General features: G+C 45.2%; 2 protein-coding genes and 1 long non-coding RNA gene across 5 annotated transcripts in view; 2 read left to right on the top strand and 1 right to left on the bottom strand.

Annotated features, from left to right (window-relative positions):
* Positions 1–10,792, top strand: part of DHRS12 (dehydrogenase/reductase 12) — a 31,043-nt gene extending 20,251 nt beyond the window's left edge. The window contains exons 6-10 of one of the 2 annotated variants that reach the window (XM_001233772.7): positions 2,465–2,526; positions 3,268–3,372; positions 3,915–4,005; positions 5,302–5,439; positions 7,950–10,792. In XM_001233772.7, the coding sequence (XP_001233773.3) occupies positions 2,465–2,526; positions 3,268–3,372; positions 3,915–4,005; positions 5,302–5,439; positions 7,950–8,089 (536 nt within the window). In that variant the 3' untranslated portion in view covers positions 8,090–10,792. Of the gene's footprint in view, positions 1–2,464; positions 2,527–3,267; positions 3,373–3,914; positions 4,006–5,301; positions 5,440–7,949 lie in introns of those variants that run through there. The other variant, XM_040705470.2, reaches the window with a different exon arrangement.
* A 403-nt stretch (positions 10,793–11,195) lies between these two features.
* Positions 11,196–18,518, top strand: LOC112531572. The gene is made up of 2 exons (XR_003073443.2): positions 11,196–12,756; positions 13,884–18,518. It is a non-coding gene; the product is annotated as an uncharacterized LOC112531572 (long non-coding RNA).
* WDFY2 (WD repeat and FYVE domain containing 2) overlaps positions 17,345–26,886 on the bottom strand; it is a 65,584-nt gene continuing 56,042 nt past the window's right edge. For both annotated transcript variants that reach the window (XM_046943324.1, NM_001079750.2), the window contains 5 exons: positions 25,028–25,133; positions 21,158–21,259; positions 19,955–20,085; positions 19,618–19,726; positions 17,345–18,449 (listed from right to left, as the gene is read on the bottom strand). In XM_046943324.1, the coding sequence (XP_046799280.1) occupies positions 18,420–18,449; positions 19,618–19,726; positions 19,955–20,085; positions 21,158–21,259; positions 25,028–25,133 (478 nt within the window). In that variant the 3' untranslated portion in view covers positions 17,345–18,419. The remainder of the gene's footprint in view (positions 18,450–19,617; positions 19,727–19,954; positions 20,086–21,157; positions 21,260–25,027; positions 25,134–26,886) is intronic.

Raw genomic sequence — 26,886 nt, 5'->3', positions numbered from 1 at the left:
TGTTGGAGAGTCATAGAGTCATAGAATCCTAGAATGGCTTGGGTTGGAAGGGACCTCAAGGATCATCAAGCACCACCGCTCCACCACAGGCAGGGCTGCCAGCCTCCACATTTAATACTAGACCAGGCTGCCCAGGGCCCCGTCCAACCTGGCCTCGAAGGAGATGCTGCTGGATGAGACTGGGATTGAAACAAGTCTTTTCACACTGCCTCAAAGTACATGAGCACATGGTTCAGTGGGCAAAACGTCTGATGCTCTGGCTGTGTGGGATTTAGTGAATTCTTAATAAACTGGTGGAACAGAGGAGACAGTGGCTTTGCAGTTACTTTGTGGTTTTAAACAAACAGACAAACTTCTGACAAGCTGTAGTTGCTATAGGCAGGATTTCTGGCATCGAACTTTCCTCTCATCCAGCTGGAAAGCAAAACAAAACCCAGCGTTAATGAGGCAATCCTATTACATTTATCTTTGCATCCCCTTAGAACTAACAAACAAAACTGAAGCCTCTTGAAAGCGTCACTTAATCTGCAGGACAGTAAAGCTGGTGCATTGCAGCTCAGCCTTCAGGAAGCACAGTGCCTTTAACCAAGACGTGCTGTTACTTTGCATTTGAAGAATCCATTGCAAGTCTGAATTTAATCCGGACCCTCAGCTTGTACTGAACTGCAGCAGTCCCCGATGCAATCGCCATAGCCCTTGTCCTCGTGTGTCACCGGCTGCGGTCCCCCCAGGGGACACGTGGGCTCTCAGTGCTCTCTGGCAGCTCCTTTGCTTGCGTTTCCTGCTGCAGGCAGGCTGCACTTACTCCTGCTGTGCCTTCATTTTAATCTGCTTGGGTTTTAAATATATCATGTGCATATGGATGTCCCACTGATGCTACAGAGAAAAGGATGGCTGTTGTGACTGACGGGGGAGCCGAACAGTTTGTTCACCAGGCATGTAACGCGTTGAGCTGTGCTAGCGTATTTATAAACACGCTGTATTTTAACTGGGTGATCTCATCGCCTCTGTGGAAGAAGGGTTACAAAGACACATGCTGAAGTCTTCATGTGTAGGGAAAAACATGGCCTCGGTGGCTCATGGAAAAAAAAACACGTTTATCGCTGAGATGGAGCTGTTGAACTGAAGCCATTTCTGGAGAGATGAGAAGTGTTGTGCTTGGTGCAGAAATGCTAGACTGTGTGGGGCTGGGCTCATCTCGAGTTCAATGGGACTTCTAAAGCGGAGTTTTCAGTGGGGAAAAGATGTAAAAAGTATCTCTTGTAAGAGACAGAAGCAAGCAGAAATCCCCGCATTGCATTGGAGCGGGTGAAGCAGCACTAGGTGTGTCTGAACCAAACATGCCAGCAGATGAGCACTGCTTTGAATAACAAACTTTTCTGGTTATAGTAACAGCTGTAATGGAATATATTTGTGCTGTTTGTACAAATTATGCTAAACGAACACAATCAAAGTGTGGAAAAACACAGTTGCATTTCACCAAGTAAGCCTCGCTCAGCCTTGGACACGCAATATGAGTGTTTTCTCCCCCAAGGATTCCTTATTTTCTGACTTCTGCAGTGCTGACGATTTACAAGGCAGTTCTGATGGCACACCTCTCCTATGAGGACAGGCTGAGAGAGCTGGGGCTGTTCAGCCTGGAGAAGAGAAGGCAGTGAGGTGACCTGAGAGCGGCCTTTCAGTATTTAAAAAGGAACTACAGGAAAGAAGGAAACAGACTCTATAGCAGGGTCTGTGGTGATAGAACAAGGGGAAATGACTTCAGCCTCAAAGCGGGGAAATATAGGTTGGATATAAGGAAGAAGTCTTTTACAGTGAGGGTGGGGAGGCACTGCAACAGGTTGCTCAGAGGTGTGGTGGATGCCCCATCCCTGGAGACTTTCAAGGCGAGGCTGGATAAGACCCTGGGCAACCTGATGTAGCTGTGGTATTCCTGTTCCCTGCAGGAGAGTTGGACTAGGTGGCCCTCAGAGGTCTCTTCCAACTCGAAGGATTCTGTGATTCAATGATTCTGTATGCAGCAGAAATCTGCAGTGTTGGAGTACTCAGTGATATTTTCACCTTTTCACTGTGAAACCACTTGGAGGGGTGCACGTGTGAATCATGGTTTGTTTATCTTGTTCATGGCCCAGCATAGCTATAGTGCACGCAGAGGAAATGCCTTCCCTGTTTCTTCACTGGCGTTGCCTTACTCCCCAAAGAAATCCATACCTGAGCCATGGAGCCTTCAGAGGCATCGATGGAATGTAGGAAACATTTTTTTTTCTATAGGTAAGATAGATGTAAAAGCCTGTAAAATAACTGGTGTGCCTTTTGAGACAAGAATAGGGATATTACAAGTAATGCAGCACCAAAATCATTAAGCTCAGATGAAGTTTCAGAAATAAGGGGATTTTGGCTATAGGGGGCAGGGAGAAAAGAAAGCTTTTGAAAAGAGAAGTTAATGTTGGTGTCTGCCTTGTAGGTACATATGTTCTGACAACTGCCCTGCTGCCCCTCCTGGAAAAAGAAGCTGACGCCAGAGTGGTAAGTTTGGGATGCTGTTGGAAGGTGGTGTCTTACTATTCTTTTCTTATGATCTGTGTCAGCATCTCTTTGCCTATGTTAGCAATGCAGGATTATTTATAATTCCATGAGCATCTCTAGTATCCTTATGGATTTTGCCAGCAATGAGCTCCTTCTCCAGTTCTTGCCTGCTGCTCTGAACCCTTCATTGGAAAGCAAAGTAAAATATTTCCTTTGGAAACTTTCCTTTTGTCTTTCCCTGGGGCTAGGTATCTCCTGTAGTGTAGTGCAAAATACTAACAGAAGTATAGGCTTAAAAACCTTTATTGTTTCTGGTATTTGGTATTTAGAATAGGGCAGAAGGTGCATTTTTAACATGAAATTTCCTAAGTTTTATATAGTATCTCTTGTTTCTAATTAGCTTATATAAATGCTAGAGGTATAAACTACAAGTAGTGCTGTTTTGCTGTTCTCTTTCTCCTAATTTCACTTCAAAAGAAAAAAAGACAAAGAGTTCCCTGATGGAGTTGACACCATTTTGAATGAAAATCAACTGTTTCTTTCTTTCTAAAATTAATTCTTCCACTGTATCTCCAGGTAAGCTCCACGTATGAGCATGAGCACAGTCACAATGGGGAATGAGCAGGGGAATCCTGCTCCCAGGGACTTCAAAATGTGGCCCGAGGACCACACTGCATGCATGAGTAATGGCATTGGGGAGTTGTTTGCTTTTTCTTTCATTTTTCATTCATTTGCTTGCAGGTAACCGTCTCTTCTGGGGGCATGCTAGTTCAAAAACTAAACATATCTGACTTGCAGTCAGGAAGCGAGACGTTTGATGGAACTATGGTGTATGCTCAAAACAAGGTACAGCCCTGGCTTTGAAAATGAAGACTAGCACCTGTTTGCTTGGTGACTTACACCATCTGCTTTGCACAAAGCTATCACACACACACACACACTGTGGCTTTCCCATTGCATCCAACCTGTCCAGAGATGCACAGGCAGTAATCTTCTGTTGATGTCATGCACTTATGGTGCATACCACCTTGCAGGGGGAGTGACTTTCGTTTGGTTTGATTTTAGTCTCAGTGGGGAACAGTCTTTAGCTGACAGTCCCTTTCTGTTTGCTTGGTTTTTCCCTGCAGTCTGCAGCAAGTAGAAATGGTGAGTAAAAGCAGTGTAACCCCTTTAAAAATAAGCTTGTGGGTATGGTGATTATGATGGTGATCATGATGGTCTCTGACAAAATTACCCACTAAACCCAATCCGGGTGAGCAAGGATATATTTCTGCTATACATAAATGCCCTGATGTACCACATTTGGTGTAGTTTATTTCCCTGGGAGCAAACACTGTGGACAGGATGTCAGACTTGATGCTAATCTGGCTGTTCTTGCTTTATTCTAGAGACAGCAAGTTGTCTTGACAGAACAATGGGCAAAAACTCACAGAAGCATCCATTTCTCTGTTATGCACCCAGGCTGGGCAGACACTCCAGGTATCATCTGCTTGATACTCAAATTCCCTTTTTTTTCTAAAAGCAAACAGAAGAGAGACTTTCTGCTAAATTGCTCTAGCAGGTGCAGTCATTTCTTGGCTCTGAACTGGTGCTTAGAGTAGTTTTGTACCCCCTTGGTAGTCCTGTCCTTCACAATGTCTGCTATCTGCGTGGAGCTGGAGAATAATAAAAGGCTGCGAATGATTCCAGCCCCATGCAAATGCACAGAAAAGCCCCAGTGCTTTAAGCTAACCTCTAAATTACATTTGTAACAGGACTGTTAAACACACAGAAGCAGCTTCTGCCTGTGCGAGCACCAACAAGCAGATGTTGTAAGCCTTCAAGGATGTACAGGAAAAACGAGCATGCATCATGTTCCTCTGCTCTTCCTCTAAACATTTATAGCCATGGAGAAGCAGTGTGCTTGGCTAGACAGCTCTGTCTGAGCTGCAGCTGTTCGTTACTGCTGGGCTCAGCAGGAGGGCCAGCATGCGGGTTGTGTTCCACAATATGTTCCCAGCCCCTCACACCCCAGCTTGGGCTGCAGACCAGCAATCCAATATCTGTTCTTTGTGGGTTTTTTTTGTTTTTTTTTCCTGGGGACACAGTTTTCCAAATTAGTTTCTTACAATAGAAACATTTAAACCCGTCTAATTTATGCTTGAAAATTAATCTGTCCAAATCTTAGTGGCATTTTTTCTTTAAAATGTATTTATTTTGCACATCGTTCATGTGTTCCCAGTCCTAATGATCTTTAACGTTATGCCACCCTAAAGTTCAAGGTCTATCCAATCCCCTAAAAACAAACAGCTGCAGGGGACAGGCCTTCAATCATCATCTGTTATACAAAATATAAATAATCCATGTTTAAACACTGAATATGTAGTTAGTTTCACCATAAAATCTTGAAATACTCTGCTGCAATTGAGTTCCTAAAATGGATGTGAAAATAAGAACTAAAAATCTATCAGAATACTGTTTATTTGGTATTTCTATTTCTCCCATGTTTAACTTCTTTGGAATTGGATCAGAAATTTCTCACTGATCCTATTCTCACCTCCTGCTCATTTTCTCAGTGCAATTTGACCCAAACAAGCAACTGCTTGATCATCCGGCAGCTTAACACTATTCCACCGTGGTCACCATGTGCCTGGCAATGGTGAAATACTTTCCTCTCATTATCTTTGAGATGCCTTCCCTTCACTGTACACTCACAATGGCAATTTTAAGCATATATATATATTTTTAATCATGAAAGCCTTGCGTGGCAGCCCACCATCCCATTGTTCTCTCTAGCTGTGAGGTCGTCGATGCCAGACTTCTATCAGAAGATGAAGAACAGCCTGCGCACAGAGGCGCAGGGAGCTGATACAGTGGTGTGGTTGGCAGTATCATCTGAGGCAGCAAAGTTACCCAGCGGCCTCTTCTTCCAAGGTAAGAGTCTGTCATTGCATATCAATGGAGACTGCTAAACTGCCTGCAACTGTAGGATCCTGATGTGACCTGGAAGGGGATGGAGACTGGACCAGGCAGCTGATTTTCAACGGGTAAAGTGTTTCTCAAAGTTGTTCCAAGACTAAAAGTTTAAGTGAACACTTAAGAAAGTGAAGAGAAAGTCCTGAGAAAGACTGTTAAGCCGTTGTGTTCCTGCTTTTGTCCTCTAAATCAGCTAAGAGACTTCAGAGCATTTCCTTAGGGAAGTTTTTTTGGCTTTAAGTGAAGATGGCTGTTTGCAGGACTGTGCCAAGGGAAGGTAAATCACAGCAGCCAAAACTGCATCTTTTATGATGCTGGGAAAGTAGCAGCCCTCTCACAGAGTGCTGAGGGTTAGCTGTGCTTTGACAGGATGTTCCTTCCTACCTCTCCACGCTCGTGTGAAACTGCCAACTCCCCCTTTCTCTGAAGCTAGTCAGAGACCTGAACACAGTGGCTTTTTTGGCATTACTAGCATAGTGAATGTAAATGGAAGAAACAGGCCAGAACCTCTTCTCTCAGACAGGTGGCAGGCGCATGAGTGGAAGCAGCTGGAAGCATAGATGTTTCAATGGTGATGCAGGTCAGTCCAGTGGGAGGAAGGCAAAGCTCGGGATAATTGCTTAGAGGCACCCCACACTGTGTGTGGATGTCGAATCCCAATGCACTGGAATTTCTAGTTGGAGCATGCAGAAAGTTTGGACTTTCTGAGCTGGGTTGACTTTGTCCTTTCTGTTCCCTCCCAGGCATCACACCGGGTTGGTATACTTAACCTGACCTTTTCCATGTCTTCATGTGGCGCATGCAGAAGCGACACTTCCAACTGGTCATCCCTCTCTATAGCACCAGAGCTGCCTTTTTTGTACTCCTGTCACCTCCTGCTGGTCCTGACTTCTGCTCAGTTCCTTTTGCTCTGGATCATAGTTCCAACAGTCTCTTGCTTTTGGCCTTGGTCTAACTCTGGCCTTAGTAAACAGGAAACATGCCTCGGCTCTTCAGCTGTAGGTAGTGACTTCTGAGAACTTTGGCATGACTGCTCTTAAGATTGCAAGGGATTTTTTGTGTCATGTGCTTACTGAATAGAGATGAAGTCAGAGAGTTTTTTCTCTCCCCCAGTGCCCTATGGAAGCCACAGGTTAGAGTGCTCTAAGGTCTTTGGACCCTTCAGTAAAGGGTTTCACGTGCTGGAGTCAGTACAGACCCTTCTCTTCTGGTCCTAGACGGCCATTTCCTGAGTCAGTAACACCTTCCCTACATTTCCTCTGTTCCCTTTTATTCTGTTCCCTTTGAGTGCAAACCAGAGCCAGCATTTCTTTTTCCCGAAGAAAAAAAAAAAGGGAGGTAAGAACATGACTCCTACAACCAGAATTCTCTGCATCTGCCAAAATAAATAAAAAATGTCTGACAGAGTCCTGCTTTCCAAAATCTGGAAGCATCCTCTCTGTGATACTGAGCTCAGCTTTAACACATAGTTCCCAAACTTTAGCACAAACTTCTTGAAGCACCCCCATAACTTAGTAAGCAGTCCATGTTCAGTGACAGAGAAGGGAATGTTCCTCTGCCTGTTTCTCTCTCCTTGCGTTTCCATGAGGAGAGGTTATGTGGTGTGTGCAGCCAGTTACAACATTTGCTCTAAAGAGATCAAACATCTCTGCTCCCCTGGGAAGCCTGATAAGTTTTCAGAGAAATCTGCTGCCCACTGTTGGAACAGATTAGTCTCAGCTGGTTAATGCAGAACTTGGACTTCATAAGTAGAATAACAGTGCTGCACTAGTGCTCTCACAGTTGTTTCATAGACATCTAAGAGCACTGCCATAAGGTTCCTCAGATCCAGGTATCATTGTTTTTGAGAGAAAAAAATCCCTTCAAATCCACAGTGATGTAACTGCATTTACACAGAGTGAGTAAGGAGAACAAGATATGGAAAGCCAGACAAAGTATCACACTAAGCAAGTTTGGTCAGACATCTTTATTGGGGGTACATTACTTCTGGAAGTTGAGTAATTAGCGGAAGTTCTTTAGAATGTAGAACTTAACAATTTATTTTTAAGGATGAAAATAAGCCTTTAAAGGTAGAGAGTAATCCAAACTACAAAGTCCCAACTGAGACTTTTGTGTCACACTAGAAGCATTATCCAGGAGACACTGAAAAACCCTTTCTGATGCAGAAAATGCAACTTCTACCTTCAAGAACAGTCACAAGCTCCTGGTCTAACAGAAGTTAAACTCGTGACAGAGAGCAGGCGTAAACCCCACAGTAAGGCCTTCTCTTATCCATCTGCAAATGAGATCTCACTCACCACTCTGAGTCACATTGTGTGAAAAGGCAATTATTCTGGTTCCAGGAAACAAATGAAATTAATTTCTGGTTTGCAAGATGTACCTAACTAACATAGAGCATAGCAGCAAAAGCTCTTTTGTGCTTGAAGAGGTAGATAAATATACCCATTAAGATTTCTTCTTTCTTCCAGACAGGCAACCCGTCCCTACACACCTACCCTTAGCAAGAACCCACAGCCCACCAGGGGATGAGGAGAAGCTAATGGAGGTACTGGAAGAATTCTCCCAGAAGTTTAAATCCACTTCTCCAGGATCCCCTCAGTGCCACTGAAGATCATGGAACAGATCCTCCTGGAAGCTGTGCTAAGGAACATGGAAGAGAAGGAGGTGATATGGGATAACAAGCATGGCTTCACCAGGGGCAGGTCCTGCCTGACCAACTCTGTTGCTTTTTATGATGGCGTAACTGTGTCAGTAGACAAGGAAAGAGCCACTGATGTCATCTATCTGGACTTCAGTAAGGCCACAGTCCCCCATAACAGCTTTCACTCCCAATTGGAAAGACACAGAGTCCTCCATTACATTCTTCTCTCCAAAGTAGAAAGGTATGGATTTGATGGGGGGATAGTTCAACGGATGAGGAACTGAGATCGTACCCAGAGAGTGGTGATCAGTGCCTCGATGTCCAGATGGAGATCAGTGGCAAGTGGTATCCCTCAGGGGTCGGTACTGGAACTGGTACTATTTAACATCTTCATTAATCAACAGTGGGATCGAGTGCACCCTCAGCAAGTTTGCAGATGATGCCAAGCTGTATGGTGCAGTTGATACACCTGGGGAACAGGATGCCAATGAGAGAGACCTAGACTGGCTTGAGCAGTGGGCCCAGGACAACCTCGTGAGGTTCACTAAACCCATACGCATCTTGCACCTGGGTTGTGGTAACCTCTGCTATCAGTGCAAACTGGGGGATGTAAGGATGGAGCACTGTTGCAAGGGACCTGAGGATACAGGTGGATGGGAAGCTGGACATGAGCCAGCAGTGGGCCCTCACAGCCCAGAAAATCAACCATATCCTGAACTGCATCCAAAGTAGGATGGCCAACAGGGCAAGGGATGTGATCCTGTCTCTCTGCTCTGTGCTGTGAGGCCTCACCTGGAGTACTGCGTCCAGATGTGGAGTTCTCAGTGCAGGAGGGACATGGACCTGTTGGAGTACATCCACAGGAGGGCCACAAAAATGATCCAAGGGATGGAACACCTCTCCTACGAGGACAGGCTGAGAGAGCTGGGGCTGTTTAGCCTGGAGAAGAGAAGGCTCCAGGAAGACCTGAGAGCAGCCTTTCAGTATCTAAAGGGGGGCTGTAAGAAGGAAGGGAACGGACTCTTTAGTAGGGTCTGCTGTGACAAGACAAGGGGAAATGGTTTCAAACTAAAAAAAAGGAGATTTAAATTGGACACAAGGAAGAGTTTTTTTAAAACCTTTTTACAGTTGTGAGGCACTGGAACAGGATGCCCAGAGAGGTGGTGGATGCCCCATCCCTGGAGACATTCAGGGTCAGGCTGGATGAGGCTCTGAGCACCTGATGGAGCTGTAGGTGTCCCTGTTTGCTGTGGGGGAGTTGGACCAGATGGCCTTTATGGGTCCCTTCCAACTCAAAAAATCCTGTGATTCTATGATCTTAGCATCACTGCTGATGCAGCATAATCACAAAGCTTTTAATTACACACTAACAGTGCTGTAGTGTACCTGCAGTGGAGGAGAGGTCGGACGCTATAGGCCTGTGAAAAATAAATTGTATTCAGATGTGCTCGTGGGGAATGGTGGTGCCTGCAAATTTGTTCTGTTCCTGAGCGTCTCACCCACTGTGAGTATGCATGTACTACCTCAAGACACAGTAGGGGTGTAGTCTTTGAATTGGACAGAAATCTGGGGGGAAATAAAACCGAAGTGATAGCTCCGAGCTTGTGAAGTTAACCAAAATCTTCCGAAGGACTTAGCACAGTCAGAAATGCAGAGGAGTGTACCTTCAGAAGTCTTTGGGAAATAAATGGTTAAAGTTTCAAATGATATTTAAACACTGTATTTGACAGGGTGGTTGCTTCCTTCAGCGTATGAAGATGACTGGGCTCAAATGTGTTACTGGGAATGCAGAAACTCTTGCATCGCTTGCTTAGTTTAAGTGGAAGGATTCTTCACAGCCTTCAGTTTCCATAAATCAGTGCAGAAATGGTATGCAGAAATGATCTGCTTCCTCATGTTTAAACAGCAAGAATTTAGGAACACTGCCAAATGCTTTCCACATTACTTTATGGAGCCAGGACTGAATATTATCCTGTTTATGTCAAGACACTATGAAGTAGGAGGCTTTAACACATTCCACACCCAGACATGGTTGGATCCCTCCCCTTCAGGAAGCAGAGAAATGGCTCCATGACTCTAGGCAGGAAAACAAATAGCATACTAAGCCGTACGTGCTTGCTATTTCTGTGAAAGACTGGGGCATTGCTTTATCATTACGAATGGAATACGGAGGAAAAGGGAAAATGGGGAGGCACAGGTTTTGGAGGAGAACTCCCATTTCCTGATAAGAGAGTTGTATTATGCCTGGAACTGTTTTATTTGCAGACAGAGAGGGTGGAATTTGTCTTACCTGATCTGCAGAATTACTTGTTGGAATTCTCACTCTAAATCAGTAGAGAGAAAACAGGCTCCTTCACAGTGATTTAATGGGTCTAGTTTCAGAAACCCTTACGTTTCTGCATCTTTCTAATTACTGTGAAGACAACCAGCTCATACAAAGACATTCAAGTGGGATTATCTTTATCTTTTATACTACAAGTGTACTGCAAAGCCAAGATTGTTAACAGCCATCGCGGTGACGGGTTTTTCTCCTGAGCCAACTGTGCTTGCTGGCAAACTGCATCCAAAACCCCCAAAATTATACTACTGTTCCTACACATCACTGTGGATCAGTGTGGTACGTCAAAAGAACGAGAAATAAAAATATCACAGGTGTTCTTTGGAGCTCTCTATGATGACTGTAGATAAAGACCATGCTGATGGGCAAGGAACACATTACGTTCACTTCACATAATTGAGTTTCCCAAAAGATTTGGTGGAGCACAGTCCTGGGTCAGACATTTCCATTTTCAATTCAGTCAATTACTGTATCTTTGGAATGATAGAGCATTTTTTGAAGACATAATCATAGAATCACAGAATAGCTTGGGTTGGAAGGGACCATAAAGCCCATCCAGTCCCAGCCCCCTGCCGTGGGCAGTGCCAGCCAGCAGATCAGGCTGTCCAGGGTCCCATCCAACCTGGCCTGCCCAGAGAAGCTGTGGGTGTCCCATCCCTGAAGACAGTCAAGGCCAGGTTGGATGGGGCCCTGGACAGCCTGAGCTGCTGGCTGGCACTGCCCACGGCAGGGGGCTGGGACTGGATGGGCTTTGAGGTCCCTTCCAACCCAAGCCATTCTGTGATTCTATGAAATACAGCTACTGAAAACAAGAGCCTGGCTGAAAGGCTTAAGTAGGAACTGCATTTCTCAGTCTAGTAGCTGCAAAGCTAATAAAAACAATATATACTTGATTGTTTAAGTCAAGTCGCTTCACAGGTCTGCAGAAGAAAAGTTTAATGACTTAATGATACCTAAATAGTTCATAAAATGACCCAAAGTGCACTTTAACATATATTAAATGCACATTCTTTACTAATTTATTAAAATATCCTATATTTTTCATTATAGTCGCAGCTTACGGTGAAAATAAAGCCATAAAACTGCTTTAATCAAAGATTGGTTATAATGTGAAAAAAGAGACAGATATTGTGGGTTAAGAGCCCTTACAATTTTAAATAACATTAAATACGGGTCAGCAATTAGAAACCAAATCTGGAATCTCCCACAGTACTGCTGTTATGTTCCCAGTTAGGCTTTATTTCATCCTTTCCAAGAGGAGCAAATGAGGTACATAGCTGTAAAGCCAGGGAGATGCTTTGTGTTAATGCAATTGGCATAAATGGTACCTGCATCTAAGCAAATGCTTTTAGTATCACCTATACAAATCTTACGGGCAAGAGAAAAATGGCATCCAGTGATGGACTATCAGAAATAGAAGGCTGTCCAAATTCCTGCTAAGCAGTGCACGTTAAGGTCTGTGGTGCACACCTGCTCTATAGGATTCGGGTGTGATTGAGTATGCCACACTTGGGCTCAAAGGCAGGAATTTTCCTATGGAGTTCAGTATAAGTAAGTGCTAAAAAAACCTCAATGTAAAGAACTTACTTGGTGGAACACAGTCCTGGGCCAGACATTTCCATTTTCAATTCAGTCAACTACTGTATCTTTGGAATGCTAGAGCATTTTTTGAAGGCCTAATATTAGGGGCAGTACTAGTTTTCACTAATGTTCAGCTAGTGAGTGCAGAGTGCTATTGCTAAATAGGTTGGTTTCACATGACAACCTGATGGCTATTGACTTCAGTGGAGGAGGACAGCGATGAAATAGTTTAATCCACACTCTTCCTCTGCCCATGCTCTTCCATTCGCTGTGTGTGCTGCTCTGTCACAATCCCTACAAAAGGAATGCCTTCTGATGACACCAGATCCTACTTATCCTAAATCAGGGCTGGTCAATGTCCACCCAGTGGCTCTTGCTCTCTGTCAAAGCAGAATCTAACATGCAGCCTACCAAGAGGCACAGCCTGGCCGAAGCATTTCCAGCCTGCAGTGCTTGTTGTGCCATCAGTGGCAGCAGAACCCACAGATAAAGTGCTGGAGGAGTAGGAGAGGTAAAATGAGAGCCAGTAGAGACTGAAGGTTTTCCTTGCAAAAATCTTCTTGGTCATTTTCCCATTGCTTTCAGATACTGCAGGAGTTGAGAATCCACAGTTCGGAAACCCTTGGAACTGGAAGAACAAAAAGGAAGCTATGGGATGAGGCAGGAGATTGGACAGTTAGCTCACTACCCAGCCTGTCTGCTGCCACACTGCCGGGTTGGTACACTGAAATAGAAGTGATACTGTTTACTCATGGGACAGTTGTCAGTTCTATGCCAACCACCTGACCAGGCAGGTGAATGAGACCAGTGAAATTCGGCAACCTGAATTTCTTGTTACAAATCAACACAGGCATAGAGAAGGAAAACAGCCAGGAACTGATGGAAATAACCCAGTGAACTGGCACTATTTACTCAGTTATATTGAAGATGCTTAGATATGTAAAGGAACAGAAGTGGGAACTGTTACAAGATAATTAGCAGGAAAAGATGGTCACATTGTTGAGCAATGCTCCTGGAAATACTGACCCCAACAAAAGCCAGGAAGATTTTCCCTGTAAAGTCGCCAGATTCTGAAAGACAGTGATCTTCACACGGGTCTGACCTGATCACAGAATTGTTAAGGTTGGAAAAGACCTCTAAGATCACTGAGTCCAACCATCAGCCCATCCCACCATGCCCCTTAACCATGTCCCTCAGTTCCACATCTGTGGTATGAGCTCCAGGCAGGGTGGGCAGAAATAGCTTTTGCTCAACATCGAAAACAGTGGTGAAAGCTTCAAGTAACTATTTTGAAAGTGGTTGTAATTACTAAAGTTAAATCAAGTTAATGTACTCATTGTTGCTGAAACTTCAGTGGTTGGTGGTGGCAGCCCCATATAATTTACTTGTGACAGGACAAAGAAGAGATGCTAATGGGTCCTTCACATTCCAGGAAAGCCTTGCCCCATTATAACCCATTTGTACTTGGTTGGCATCTGCAATAATGCCTCAGTGAGTAAGCTGGGATGGCAAAATTGTGCAAAACGGAAGAAAATCGAGGTTAGATAAACACTACAACAAAAGACAAAAAAGGGAGATCTTCATAGGCTCAATCTCACATCTCATCACTGGCACAACTCGTGGCTTCTAGATCCTGATGGGGGCTGTGATCAACTGATAGTGCTAAGACAGAGGGTGGTTCAGCTTTGCATGGTTCTGATGTTTCCATTTAATTTTTTATATATATGTGCAAACATTTTGGTGGCAGACTGGGCTCTCTTGTTTTCATTTTGTTTCAAGTTCAATGTCTCCTTGTCTGAAATTTGAATATCCTAGAACTCAACTTCTTTCTTTTCTTCGCAGCACAGTGTTGTCCAGTGGCAAACATTTCAGAGATGGCCAAAGACAATCATAGAACCATAGAATCATAGAATGGCTTGGGTTGGAAGGGACTTCAAAGATCATCAAGGATCATCAAGCTCCAACCCCCCTGCCACAGGCAGGGCTGCCAATCTCCACATTTAATACTAGACCAGTCTGCCCAGGGCCCCATCCAACCTGGCCTTGAACACCTCCAGGAACGGGGCATCCACAACCTCTCTAGCAGCCCCAGTATTTTGTTTTTAAATATATTTTAAAATAAATATTATTTTTTTATTTTTCTAAGCCATGTAATAAGTGAAGATGTTAAGTGGACTTTTAATTACAGAAGCACAGCACAGTTGAGGCTGGCAGGGCCCTCTGGGTCCCTCTGCTCCATCCCCTGCCCCAGCAGGGACACCCAGAGCAGGGTGCCCAGGGCCACGTCCAGGAAGCTCTGGGAGATCTCCAAGGAGGAGACCCCACAGCCTCTGGGCAGCCTGTGCCAGTGCTCCGTCACTGCACAGCACAGAAGGGCTCCTGGTGTTCAGAGGGAACCTCCTTTGCTCCAGTTTGTGTCCATGGCCTCCTGGCACAACTGACGGGGCACCACTGACAGAGCCTGGCTCCAGCGTCTGGCACCCTCCCTCAGGTATTTATGGACACTGATGAGATCCCCGAGCCTCCTTCACTCCTCCAGCTGAGCAGCCCCAGCACTCTCAGCCTCTCCTCACAGGAGAGGTCCACACCCTTCATCATCCTTATGCCCCTTGCTGGACTCTCTCCAGTACATCCATGTCTCTCTTGTACTGGTGGCCAAGCTCTAGATGCAGCTGTGGAAGAAGTTGCTTATTCCTCCAGCTGTGACACCCTCAGCAGGCATAAAGTTAACTTTTCTTTTTCCTACGGCATTTTTTTTTTGGATCATGCACAATCCTTTTTGTGTGCCCGGCCATCCATCTTCTTATCAGCAGCCAACCCGTGCAGATGGAATGCATCTCTCTTTCCCACAGTACAGGACATATTCATGCCACCCTCTCCCGTGAAGAGCTGTTATCACTTTCAGTGTGCCAGGAGTCAACGTACTGACGTCCAAAAGGCAGAAGGTCAACTGGGCTTTATTGTAGTAGCAGCAGACAGGAGTGAGAGCAGATGAGGACACCAATGCCACCATCTGGGGCTATTCTGACAGACTTTTACTCCTATGATGCCCTCTCCTGTTTCGAAATCTCAAACCCTGGTGTTAGTCTCCTGCACCAGAAGGACCATTGGTACTATCCTTGCACTGCCCGCGTCCTTTTCATAGAATCACAGAACCACAGAATGGTTTGGGTTGGAAGGGACTTTCAAAGATCATCCAGTTCCAACCCTGCTGCCCTGGGCAGGGCTGCCACCCACCAGATCAGGGTAGATGTTCATGTTTACCTTCCTTCAGCCACCTGAAGCCTGCGTGGCTGTTTGTGTGACCTACGTCTTCCTGCATGAACACTACAGATTCTGCTCAGTTTAAAACCAGGCAGGTAGGTTCCCTGAAGGGCACTGCTTCTTCCCCTGCAGAAACACCAGCTAAGAGAGAAATGAAAACCAAGTTTTCTAGAATCAAGAGCATGGGAAGGCCAGAATTGCCTGTATGCCCTTTGGCACAGCAGGACATAGCACTAAAAGCTTGCGGCTGCAGTTCAGCAGCCCTGGGGAAGAGAGGCTTTTTGTCTGAGTCCATGTGGGTGAAGTGTGTGGCTTACATCTGTACCAAAAGACATGGCACTGTGCCCTCCCCCAGTAATACAGTAAATAAAACCAGCTCAGGTTTGTTGTTTGACAGTTAAAATGGAAAGAAAAGGACCAGGCAGTAGGGATCCTTTTTTTGTTTTTTGCTGATCTGGAAGACAAAATAAATAGATATGGTTACGGTAGCCATACAAGACAGGAAGATAGGCATAAGTAGACAATACACAATGCTGCTTGTTTCACGGAACCGGGCTGAACCAGCCTGTAAACCATTGACAGGTAGGTAAAAGATTCATTGTTGGAGTTAACACGCCTATTTTCCCTTCATATCACTACATTACAGTTCTAAAGGTAAAAGCAAAGGGAGATGCTTCTCTTTCTTCCCCAGCTTCCCCTTCAGCTTGTATCATTTTCTAAGCCACGACCAGTCTGACCTGAGGCTGCAAGGCAACAGGGCACCAAGTTAAACCCATATAACCCTCCAGGTAGTTTATTCAAAAAGAACTGCAGGGGAAAGTTTGCAAAATGGGTTCATGTACCTAACATCCACCCATAAGCAACACTGAAACCACAGCTCCTCTGGAAGAGAAGATGGGGACAAGAGTTTAATATGGGAGTTTGAAACATACTTTGCTCCAAAATTTGGTCATCTTTGGAGTCAGTTCCTCACTTCTGTTTGAATAAGACGTGTCCCGAAGGGCTGGGCATTCACCGAGCAGATCCTCAGCTTGTGGACTTCTGAGCTCCACTGATGTTAAGCACAACTCATGCTGTGGGCCCAGGCCTGTTGCAGCCATTATGGCTCACCAGGAACAGAGCTGAGTGCTGATTTAAGATTACTTGAACGCTCCCAAGTTTCTGCCACAATGTGAATTACTCTCTGTGGCAGCAGAGCAAGTTCTGGCCAAAAAGCTCAGAGCCCAGGGTAAAGTGTGGAACAGCACAGGCCAGCAAAGTTTCACACACCTTCTCCAGCTGGATTGAAATCCTGGCAGTAGACTCGCTCATCTTGCACACCTTCCAAGAGTGTTCCAAGTTCCTTCTGACTTCCAGGAAAGACAGCAGGAGGGCTCACAGATTAGTAGCACTTAAGCAGGAAAGTGAGTCTTTTTAGTGAGATGTGAATTATGTTTGAAAACGTGCTTTAAAAAATTGCTGCATAGAGGGGAACCAACAACAAGCTGTACAGCCAGGAAAGCTGGGGTGGCATCATTTCAGACAACACAGCTGCAGAGTGCTTGAACACCATTTATAGGATGCATAAAAAAAACAATTTTCCCCAAAGAATTTACCTTCATGGAGGCAGCTCTCCAGACTTAATTAATGCCATGAATGGTGTTTACCTTTTTGGTTCTCTTTTCTTTTTTTTTTTTTTTTGCATTCTCTCTCAAGTGAAAGCGCACAGCTCTTCTCTGTGCAGCAGTGTGCTTTGTAGTGGTCAACACCACAACTTCCCACTGAGAGGGGAGAAGCAAAGCACAAAATGGGAGCAACACTGAGCGCTGCCGAATGCTGTATTTCATCACACAAACCAACAGCAGCCCTGCGTCAATAGGAGATATAGGAACACTCAGCCTGCAGATCGAGAGCATTGCCAATAGTGTATTAAACAGCAAAATGGATTTAGAGGAACCCGGAGATAACTCTTTATTTAAGACAGATGTAGCAAAAAAAGTTTTGCTTTTGATTATCCATCTCGACACTTTCCTTTTAGGAGGGTAAGTTTGGTCAAGCCAGGCTTTTTAAATACTTCTTTATTCTTAAAAGAAACTGTCAAATATGACAACAGGACAATAAGTGTCATTCAGCAATATCAGTTTCTGATCTAGAGAGGAAATTAATAAAAACAACATCGGCATTTTAAAAAATAAATATGACTAAACGTATGGAAAACAGGAAAATCAAATTCATGTTCAACAACACAGACAGGTACAAATGCTGAAATGCTGCTGCACACGGTAGAGGTAGAGGTAAAACAGACTTCTCAACCCCAGACCAGTTTTAGATCCACTCCCCCACCCCCCTGCACACACCCTTGACAGTGGTTGTTGCCAATAATTTTGTTTGAATCCTCCTGTCAGCCTCATCAGACTCCAAGCAGGTCCGTGTGCTCCTTCTAATGTTCAGAGCTGGAAAACTATTTCAGCTTTTGTAGAAGTAAGTTGCTAAGCAACCTGGCCCCCGGGTTTTGCAACTGGTGCAGCAAGGCAAGTGGCAGGAAGCCGTGCTTTAGCTACAACAAGACAACAAAACGCTCTCCGGATGACGTCTGCTAGGACAAGAGGATGGTAGAGCCCTTGGTAGGAATTGCAAGTCCATCAGATGCTTGGTGACGTGATCAGAGAAGGCGCAGTGCCGTGCCTGGAGCTCTTCTGCTGAAGTGAGCATCGTCAGCAGGAACATCCCAAACACACAGGTGGGGAGAGCCGATTGCCTTACACTGAAAGCTGACACGGTAAGACACAAACCAAGAACCCTCGGTACAAAGCAGCAAGAATCCTGACATCATGACGTATAAAAACTAAAAATTGCACCGCACACGGATTCTCCAAACAAACTCAAGACAACTGAAGTCAGATCGTACAAACCATTAGTTAAAAAAATACCTTCTTGTGTATTTTGAGAATAAGTGGAAAGAGTCTTCGTGCAAATGTTCAGCCTTGATCAAGCAGAGGACATAAATCGTTGTAAACACATGAGTTCCGTTCTCATCTGCCATATGCGCCCAGCATCACCTATCTTCTGCAGAATGATTAGGGTTAGGAAATCTGCTTCTTCTGTAAATGTCACCCTTCAAGTTCCACTGATGTATCAAGACACTACCGGCGTCATATCCCACAGCTGTTAATACAACAATATATCATAATGTGGTGAGTAGCGGTGAAATACAACAACATATAATATATAAAACTAATTTGCACTTTTTAATTTCTGTTTAAGGGACGCTACGTGCCCAGAGGTGTTTGCACCAGGTCCAACAGTTTAATTTTGTTTTCCAACACTCATATCACTCGACATTTTCCCCTTATAAGCCAGGTTAATATCTGGTTTTAAGCTATGAAGACCCATACCATATTGCTAACTTGAGCGATTAGCACTTAGAACACAATTTTAAGGTCGATCTTTTCTTGCATCCAGGCCTGGGGCCCCCAGCACAAGAAAGATGTGGAACTCTTGGAGAGGGTCCAGAGGAGGGCCACTGAGATGATCAGAGGGCTGGAGCACCTCTCCTATGAGGAAAGGTAGAGGGAACTGGGCTTGTTTAGCTTGGAGAAAAGAAAGCTCCGGGGAGACCTCATTGTGGCCTTCCAGTATTTAATGTGAGCGTATAAACAGGAAGGGGTACGACAATTTACAAGGGTGGATGGTGATAGGATAAGGGGGAATGGTTCTAAACTGAGACAGGGGAGATATAGGTTAGGTATTAGGAAGAAGTTTTTCACGCAGAGGGTGGTGACGCACTGGAACAGGTTGCCCAAGGAGGCTGTGGATGCCCCATCCCTGGAGGCATTCAAGGCCAGGCTGGATGTGGCTCTGGGCAGCCTGGTATGGTGGTTGGTGACCCTGCACATAGCAGGGGGGTTGAAACTCGATGATCACTGTGGTCCTTTTCAATCCAGGCCATTCTGTGATTCTATGATTCTACTGTTGTTGTTTTTAATTGCTAAGCCTTGTTATAAACTTATTATTTTAGCTACTTCTCTGCATGGAGTTTTGACATCTGTGGGCCCTTTTTTAACCTGGCCTCACAAACTAGATCAGCCACTTCAAAAAGCTGCTTTGTCCTCTTTATGGAAAGGGCACCGTTAACACTGACTTGGCTGTGACTAGCCTTGTCCCCATACCTTTGTGTTTACAGACACAGGATCCCTGTGGTCTTTTTTGGGCAGAAGCGTATCAGTTGGTGTGAGAGAGATCCATGCGGGAGATGGTAGCTAGGACATACATGGATTCCCATGGGAGAAGAAGAAATGAAGTACAGAAGCTAGAGCAATCTCCTCCCTCCTACCTTAATAACCTTGTCTGTCCCCGAGGTCAGCAGCCATCCTCTGGTGGCATCAAAGTGTACATGAACTATGTTGTGCTTACTGTCGTGGAAAGTAGCTGTGGGTGCCCGCCTTGAAGAAAGAGATCCCAAATCAGCAAAAAACATGGCTTCAGGTATCAAGGAAACAAGCATTCAAAGCAAGCACTGATCTGTTAGGCACTGATGGGACTTCTGCTAATGGGACCCAGGGACCACCCCTCTGGCTGTTCCCTCCCCAACCCTGCAAGCACCCAGGCCCTCCCAGTCACAAAGCATTTTGTCCCACTCCAGCTCTAGGCTGCTCGGTGCCCACACTTACTCCTCGTCCGTTATGGACTCGTGGCAGCTATCGCAGACCCTCACTTCAAACTCGAACCCCATCAGCGGGATGGAGGAGCGCTTGGAGCTGCACTTGCCGCAGACAGCCTTCCCACATTTGCGGCAGTGATGCTGTGGGAGACAAGACGTGAAAGGACATCTTCAGCCATGAGCCTGGGGTTTCTGCTCCAGTCCCACCTCTACCGTCTCACTTTGGTATGGCTCAGCTGAGGCTGCAGCAAACAGGAAAGCTACTCTTCCAGGGAAGGTGAAGGAAAACGGTCATCTTCATTTAACACCCACCTTCTCCTAGGCACGTCCATCTTTCAAGTCTCTCTTTGGGAGAGCAGGGACAGCACCCCCAGTGAGCAATAGGTATCATATTAAAATATGTCCAGCTCAAAGTAGGACAGGGTACACTGGTAAGCATAACTCCAGAGCCTCATCTCAGTCTCTTTGTCTCAGTATAAATACACATCACCTGATCATCTCAGTCAACCCTGCTGGCCTTTTTCAGCTTCAGAAGCACCACTGTTCCTGCATTTTGATACTGCCTGTATTCTGTTTTCTCACACACTGACTGCATAGGACCAAAGGGCTGCCGTGCCTGTCATATGAGAGCCAGGCCCTGTGGTGACAAGCATTAAATAAAGGGTAAAGGGCAGCTTAGCTGTGGCCCAGACACCTGTTTCAAGGCCCAAGAGGTCACCCTTTCCTGCTTTTTCATGCCCCTTTCCCAGAAGACTGCAATCCACAGCCCCCTCCTGCTGCACAGGGATGTGCAGCAGTGTTCCAAGCCGACCAGTTAGCCTTTTCCAGTGCAGCTTAAACAGTTACAGATGTTTACCCAAGCCCATTAAAAACAGCTTTAGTTCCAGCACAATCTCCAAGAATTAGCCGCAAATTTCTTTCTACAGCAGATTCAGATGACAGTAAGCAAAATCCCCAAAACAATTTACTCAGCTCAGACTCTATCATACACATTTGCTATTGGGACAGGCTGCCAAAATTAGAAAGAAGAAAAAGAGAAAAACCTTCTGCTTCTGATGAGCCAGAGCATTGAGGGGAGCTCACTATCCTGTTATCTCTAGAAGAACAAGAGAAAGTTCTCAAGCCTTCAGGGGAATAAAGATTACTATAACGTACTATGAGAGAGAAGAAGCCTAATTGCATCATATTAACACAGCAAAGGACCCATACAAACCTGCCTGAGGCCTATTTTCTTACTGTCCCACATTTGCTTGAAGTTCCAGAAGAAAGGCTGGTCACATTTTTGACAGGAGTCGCTGTCCAGCCACTCAGGGGTCTGCAACACACACAAACACAGGTGGAGGACATGAGAAACCAACTTCCATCACAACCCAGGGACAGGATAAGGAAGATGTGATGGGGTGCAGTAATGTGGTCAGCTGAACTTGATTAAAACTCCCCACTTTCACAAGAAGCCATTCTACTTGATCAAGGGGGTCTTTTTTTTGGCTCAGCTCCTGAGCCTTGAAGTATGCAGGAGGAACACTTCTCATCCACCACATGAAGCAGAGTCTAAGTCCATAAAAATAACCCAGGATTAAATAAGGCTCCCCAGCCTCTTCAAGTTTGGAATTAAGTATCTAAAAATGAATCTGTCTTGTCTGGACAGCATTAACCACCTGCACTGGAGGCAATTAGTTCTTCCAATATCCAAGCTAATGCAAGAGGCATTCCTGCTGTCAAAGGTATCTGTGCTGCAAATCTGACAAGGCAGGCAAGATGAGGTTCTGAAGAAGCCTGAAACCCAAAACACCTCTTTTTCCCTGCTTTCACATATAGATGATGAAAAGAAAGCTTTCTGGTTCTTAATTCCACATGTAGATTTGCACTCATGATGTGGATGAAGTGGGTAAAAAGATTTAAAGAATATAAAGAAAATAGTAAAGGCCCTTCTCCCTCCTGCAGCCAGGTTTTGCTGTGAATAGTAGCAAGGAATGGGCTCCCTGCAGGGAAGCACTCTCACCAGACAATGAAGGAGCTCAGGAAATGCCTGAAATGGCAGGAGGGCTTGTGGAGGAAGTAAATGACCTCCTCCCCTACACTTGGGTCCCCTGACACGTGCCTTGCTGGTGGACATGCAGTGCTTCTGCCCACAGTGTTCAGGAAACACAGCTTTGGATGCAAGACTCCAAAAGAGTAATGGTTCCTGCATTTCCAGAGGGCCACCAAAATGATCAAAGGGATGGAACACCTCTCCTATAAGGACAGGCTGAGAGAACTGGGGCTGTTCAGCCTGGAGAAGAGAAGGCTCTGAGGTGACCTGAGAGTGGTCTTTCAGTATCTAAAGGGAGACTGTAAGAAGGAAGGGGACAGACTCTTTAGTAGGGTCTTTTGTGATACAACAAGGCGAAATGGGGAAATTCAGACTGGATATAAGAAAGACGTTTTTTACAGTAAGGGTGGTAAGGCAGTGGCACAGGTTGCCCAGAAAGGTGGTGGATGCCCCATCCCTGGAGACACCCAAGGTCAGGCTGGATGGGGCTCTGAGTACCTGATGGAGCTGTAGGTGTTCCTGTTCACTGCAGGGCAGTTGGACCAGATGGCCTTTAAGTGTCCCTTCCAATTCAAACAATTCTATGATTCTATGATTTGTCCCTTCTCCATCTGTCCATGCATCCATCTGTCCTATTTGGGCTTAGCATGAGCTCTTGGACAGAGGGTGACTTCTGCTCTTCTCACCTTACCAGCAGGACTAGACCTCGAGGACAAGGGTTCAGACCAAAGCGGGTGTTGGTGAGCAGGCCTGTCCCATCTCCAGAGAGGAACAGCCCTCCCAGCACTGCCTCAGCATGCTCCTACCCAGCCCCAACTGGGCAAGATTAAACAAATACTAAGTGAAGTTCAAAACTCTGTGAGGAAGCCCCATTAACAAACTGCATTTGGCTCATTAGAGCCGGTGGCTTCTTCCATTCTGTAATTTAAAAAGGCAAGAAATGCAGCTGAGATTGAGAATTAAAAATACTATGAAAGCCAGACAAAGATAAGGGAAAGTGGACGGAGACACTCAGATCCCATGGCAGTTTTGACCCCCAGCAATAAACTCAGGCAACTGAGCTTCAGCTTCTTCTATCAGTTACTTTGAACACTGTTCATTCTGTAGGGGCAAATCCCTGTCTTTTCTACCCACAACAGTCTTTTACATTAATGCCTACAGATCTGCATCCCAACACTACCCATGAAGATGTTTTGCTTGTGACAAGGAACAGCTTTGTAGTCAAATAGAAACACAGCTTCCAGCATTTTTCAGACGTTTGCTTCTCATAGCTTTTTAAAAATAGATAAAAATAAGGAATCAAGCAACAAAATGGCATAATTCACTCTAGTGCAATCGCAGAGATGTGGAAAACCCTGATATCAAAGTGAAGACTGCACACATCCAGTGAAAAAAAAAGAAAAAAAGCACAACTTTTATATAAGGGGAAAAATAGCAAAGCCAACATCCACGTATTTGATAATCAGATCTCAAGGGTTCACGTTTTGGAGGTGGTTTACCACAATGGATGCCCTATTGTGCTATGGACAACAAGAATGAGCCCATGTTGCCATAGTCAGAGAGAACACCACACACATCAGCACCTGCTGCTAAGCCCTCCTGTAGCTCATTATACTTCCCCTCCACTTCTTAACCAATCTTCTCACGTTATTGTTGCCTGTTTTGCAACCAACCAGCCTTAACCCTTACTGCAGTCTTTTGAAGACAGCCAGTAAGATTTCCATTTCTGGATGTTCAGGCTGCAGCAAAAAGGAAACATCTGTTGGGAGGGAGAAACCCACTCTCCTTTTGTTTCACTTTTGGAGCTGATGATATAATCGGCCATTAGATTAGCAATTAAAGAGAGCCAACTGGAATGCTAATTCACAGGAAAAAAAGAAAAGGGAGCAAGAGTAGCTCGGTTCCTGCCCAGGTCTGTTTGAGTAGGTTTTTAAATCCAATTTTCCACTTATCTTTTCTCCTTGCTCCAGGGAGACATGCACAACCCAGGGAGACCAAAACCCTCATGGAGAAGCAGCAAAGCTGATTACAGATTGTGCTGCCAAAAGCAGCTGGGAAAAAACTCGCTGCCCTTATCCTTCCTTGCTTTTCTCTAATCTTAATTACAGTAGTCTTCCCCACCATGCACTGGAAGGAACAGGTAAAGGGATGTACCCAGACATGTGTTTCCAGATGCATCTCTCCCAGCCACAGCCCCACACCGGCTGGGAGTAACCTCACCCCAACTGACCCACCAGGGGTATTCAGGGCCTCAGCACCCACCCATAGGAATATGGCAGAGCATTAGGAATGCAGAGATTCGCTGTGACTCATTTTACCAGGATTAGCCATGTTCAGGGCTAGGGCTGGAGCCTGACTTGCTTGCTCATCCTGCTGAGTCAGGTCTTCAAAATTGCTGAGCGGAGGCTGTTCCTGCAGCACAAAGACCTGGGGTACATTTTGCACTTGTTTGCATCTGTTGGCCACACAGTACCAAAGGTGGCTGGGAATGTGTAGGTGAAATCTTACTGTCTGTATCAGCAGCGCTGTTATCTACCCACTTCCACATGGCTATACCAAAGGGTAGCAAGGCCCAGTAGTAGCAGGTGAGAGTGAAGCCATAAATAAATGTCTTTTCCGTAAGAATAGAGGGGGAACCAACACTGGGTTGCACATTTCCAGAGATAACAACGAACTTTCTAGTTCTGTTTTCTTAACAAAAATCCTAATAATTATTAATCCATCCATTTACCTCTGAAATGACAGCATTTCTCATGATGTCCTTAAAAATAAAGCAGAACATCTCACATCCTTAGAGGACACCTTCAGAGCAGTAACGTAAAGGACAGAAACCATTTAGCAGCTTACTTAATACACATTTTCTGCCAGATAATTTCCCCTGTACCATATTATCAAAGGCATGGCATAATTGCTGTGTAAGAACTGGAGCATATCCAACAACATTTTTAATGTCTGAAAAGTTCTTGTTCTAATTGAAAGTTGTACACGTTAGAAAGGCCACTTTCTTCCCAAGACTGCTTCACAAAGAATCAGCAAGAATCATGCCCCTACCTCCTGTCTCTCAACATCCATGTTCCAGACAACTATTCCCCCGTCGGCACCACAAGAGATGAGCTGCCGAGTGTGGTGAGCGTAGGAGAGAGACTGAACTTTATCGCTGGAAAACAAACAAGGCAGTTACTAATCAACCATTTAAGGTTAGCACAAAAGTAAGCACAAAACATACAGTAAAAAATCATAGAACCATGAAATCATAGAATGGCTTGGGTTGGAAGGGACTTTAAAGCCCATCCAGTCCCAACCCCCTGCCATGGGCAGTGCCACCCAGTGGCTAAGGCTGCCCAGGGCCCCATCCAACCCTTCCTTGAGTGCCTCCAGGGATGGGGCACCCAAAGCTTCACTGGGCAATGTAAATCATTCATTTGCCTGCATGTTTCTTTCCCCATCTCAGTGCACTTGATATTTACTGGAAGCAAATTGGATCCTTTGCTGTCCAGTTGGAACCAAAACCAGAGTGCTGCTCACTTGGGCAACATCCACAAAATCAAGGACCTGTTCTGATAACTGGTTGCACTGCTCCTGAAACTGAGAGCCGAGCTGGGAAGGCAGAACAGAGCTGCAGCTTCAGGGGCTTTCCCAAAGCACATCTGAGTGCATAAATGTAGCCTCAGTAAGGTCCATTCTCTTCAGTAGGTTAATAACACTTGGTTTTGGTAAATCTCTGCAACGTCTAGAAATGAAGCGCTGAAGAACTACTGAATCCTTTCTTTTAGCACTAATAAGCATTATCAAAATAATACAGGAATTGCTAAATTGTTTCTCAGCTCTCCCAAGGTAAGGTAGATGATTTAGTTTGTTTTCCTTCTTTTAAAGAAAAAGCTGCATGTGAAAAACAATACAGCTTAAACCCAACCTGCTGTCACCATTAATTGGAACATTTCTTGGTCCCCACTGCCATCAGGTCTCTACACTACACAGAGGCAGACAGCAGCCATGCTATAGATTAAGATCCAGATGCTAGCTTCACACCATAAGATCTAATTTCCACAGCAATAAATGTAGCAGGGGTGCATTAGCAAGCATCAGCGTTAGGGTATGAGGATGATCTGGGGATTTCACAAAAGCTCTGCAGTGCTCTGAAATCCCAGTGGCCCAACGAAAATGTCCAGCAGAGTGCAGCATCACTCAAGAGAAATGTATGAATACATAAGTAGCTGTAAATACTGTCAGACCAAAAAGGCCATGGGATTTTGCCTCTCTAAACCAGAGCCTGGCATGCTAGTCCCACATATATGCACTGTAAATGCACTGAAAACCTGTTGTGAGTATTTAAAAGGCTTGGAAGTCACTGCAGCTAGTGACACTCTACCTCTAATTTACTCAATGTCCAGTAAAAATTACTCTTCTTCAAAAACATCTACTGTGCTATGCAAACGTGAGGTCTGTATGTGCAAAGATGAAGCCTCTTTGCATTAAGGAGATGCTGCAGGCACATATGGGTAAAGAACATTACTTATATTTCAGGCTGCAGGTAAAGTGAGATGGAAAACACACGGTTAACATGCAGCAAAACGGGACTAATTGTCCAAGCCTGATGCTCCCTCTAGGGGAAGGAAAGAACCTGACGCCTAAAGAAGAAGGAATTTTCCCCTCTGGTGTTCTCATTTGTGGACCCCTCCTTTCCAACAGAGGTGCAGACTCCCACATAACACACTCTGGACTGTAGGCAACCGTGCTTTCTTTCACTGCCTTTTGCGGACATCCCATCAGCCCGCGGGTCTGGATGCTGAAGAACTTACTATAAGCCATTTATTCTCGTTGTATAAGGACCAAGGGGAGTCACACATACAAGCTCAAGCCATGTGAAGATTGTAACCTCTGGGCTGTTTTTGCCTCCACAGCCCAGGAGG

This window comes from Gallus gallus, chromosome 1, assembly GCF_016699485.2.
Source record: "Gallus gallus isolate bGalGal1 chromosome 1, bGalGal1.mat.broiler.GRCg7b, whole genome shotgun sequence".
NCBI classification, from domain to species: Eukaryota; Metazoa; Chordata; class Aves; order Galliformes; family Phasianidae; genus Gallus; species Gallus gallus.
Note: the sequence above shows the minus strand (reverse complement) of the source record. Positions and strands in the feature narration are given on the sequence as shown.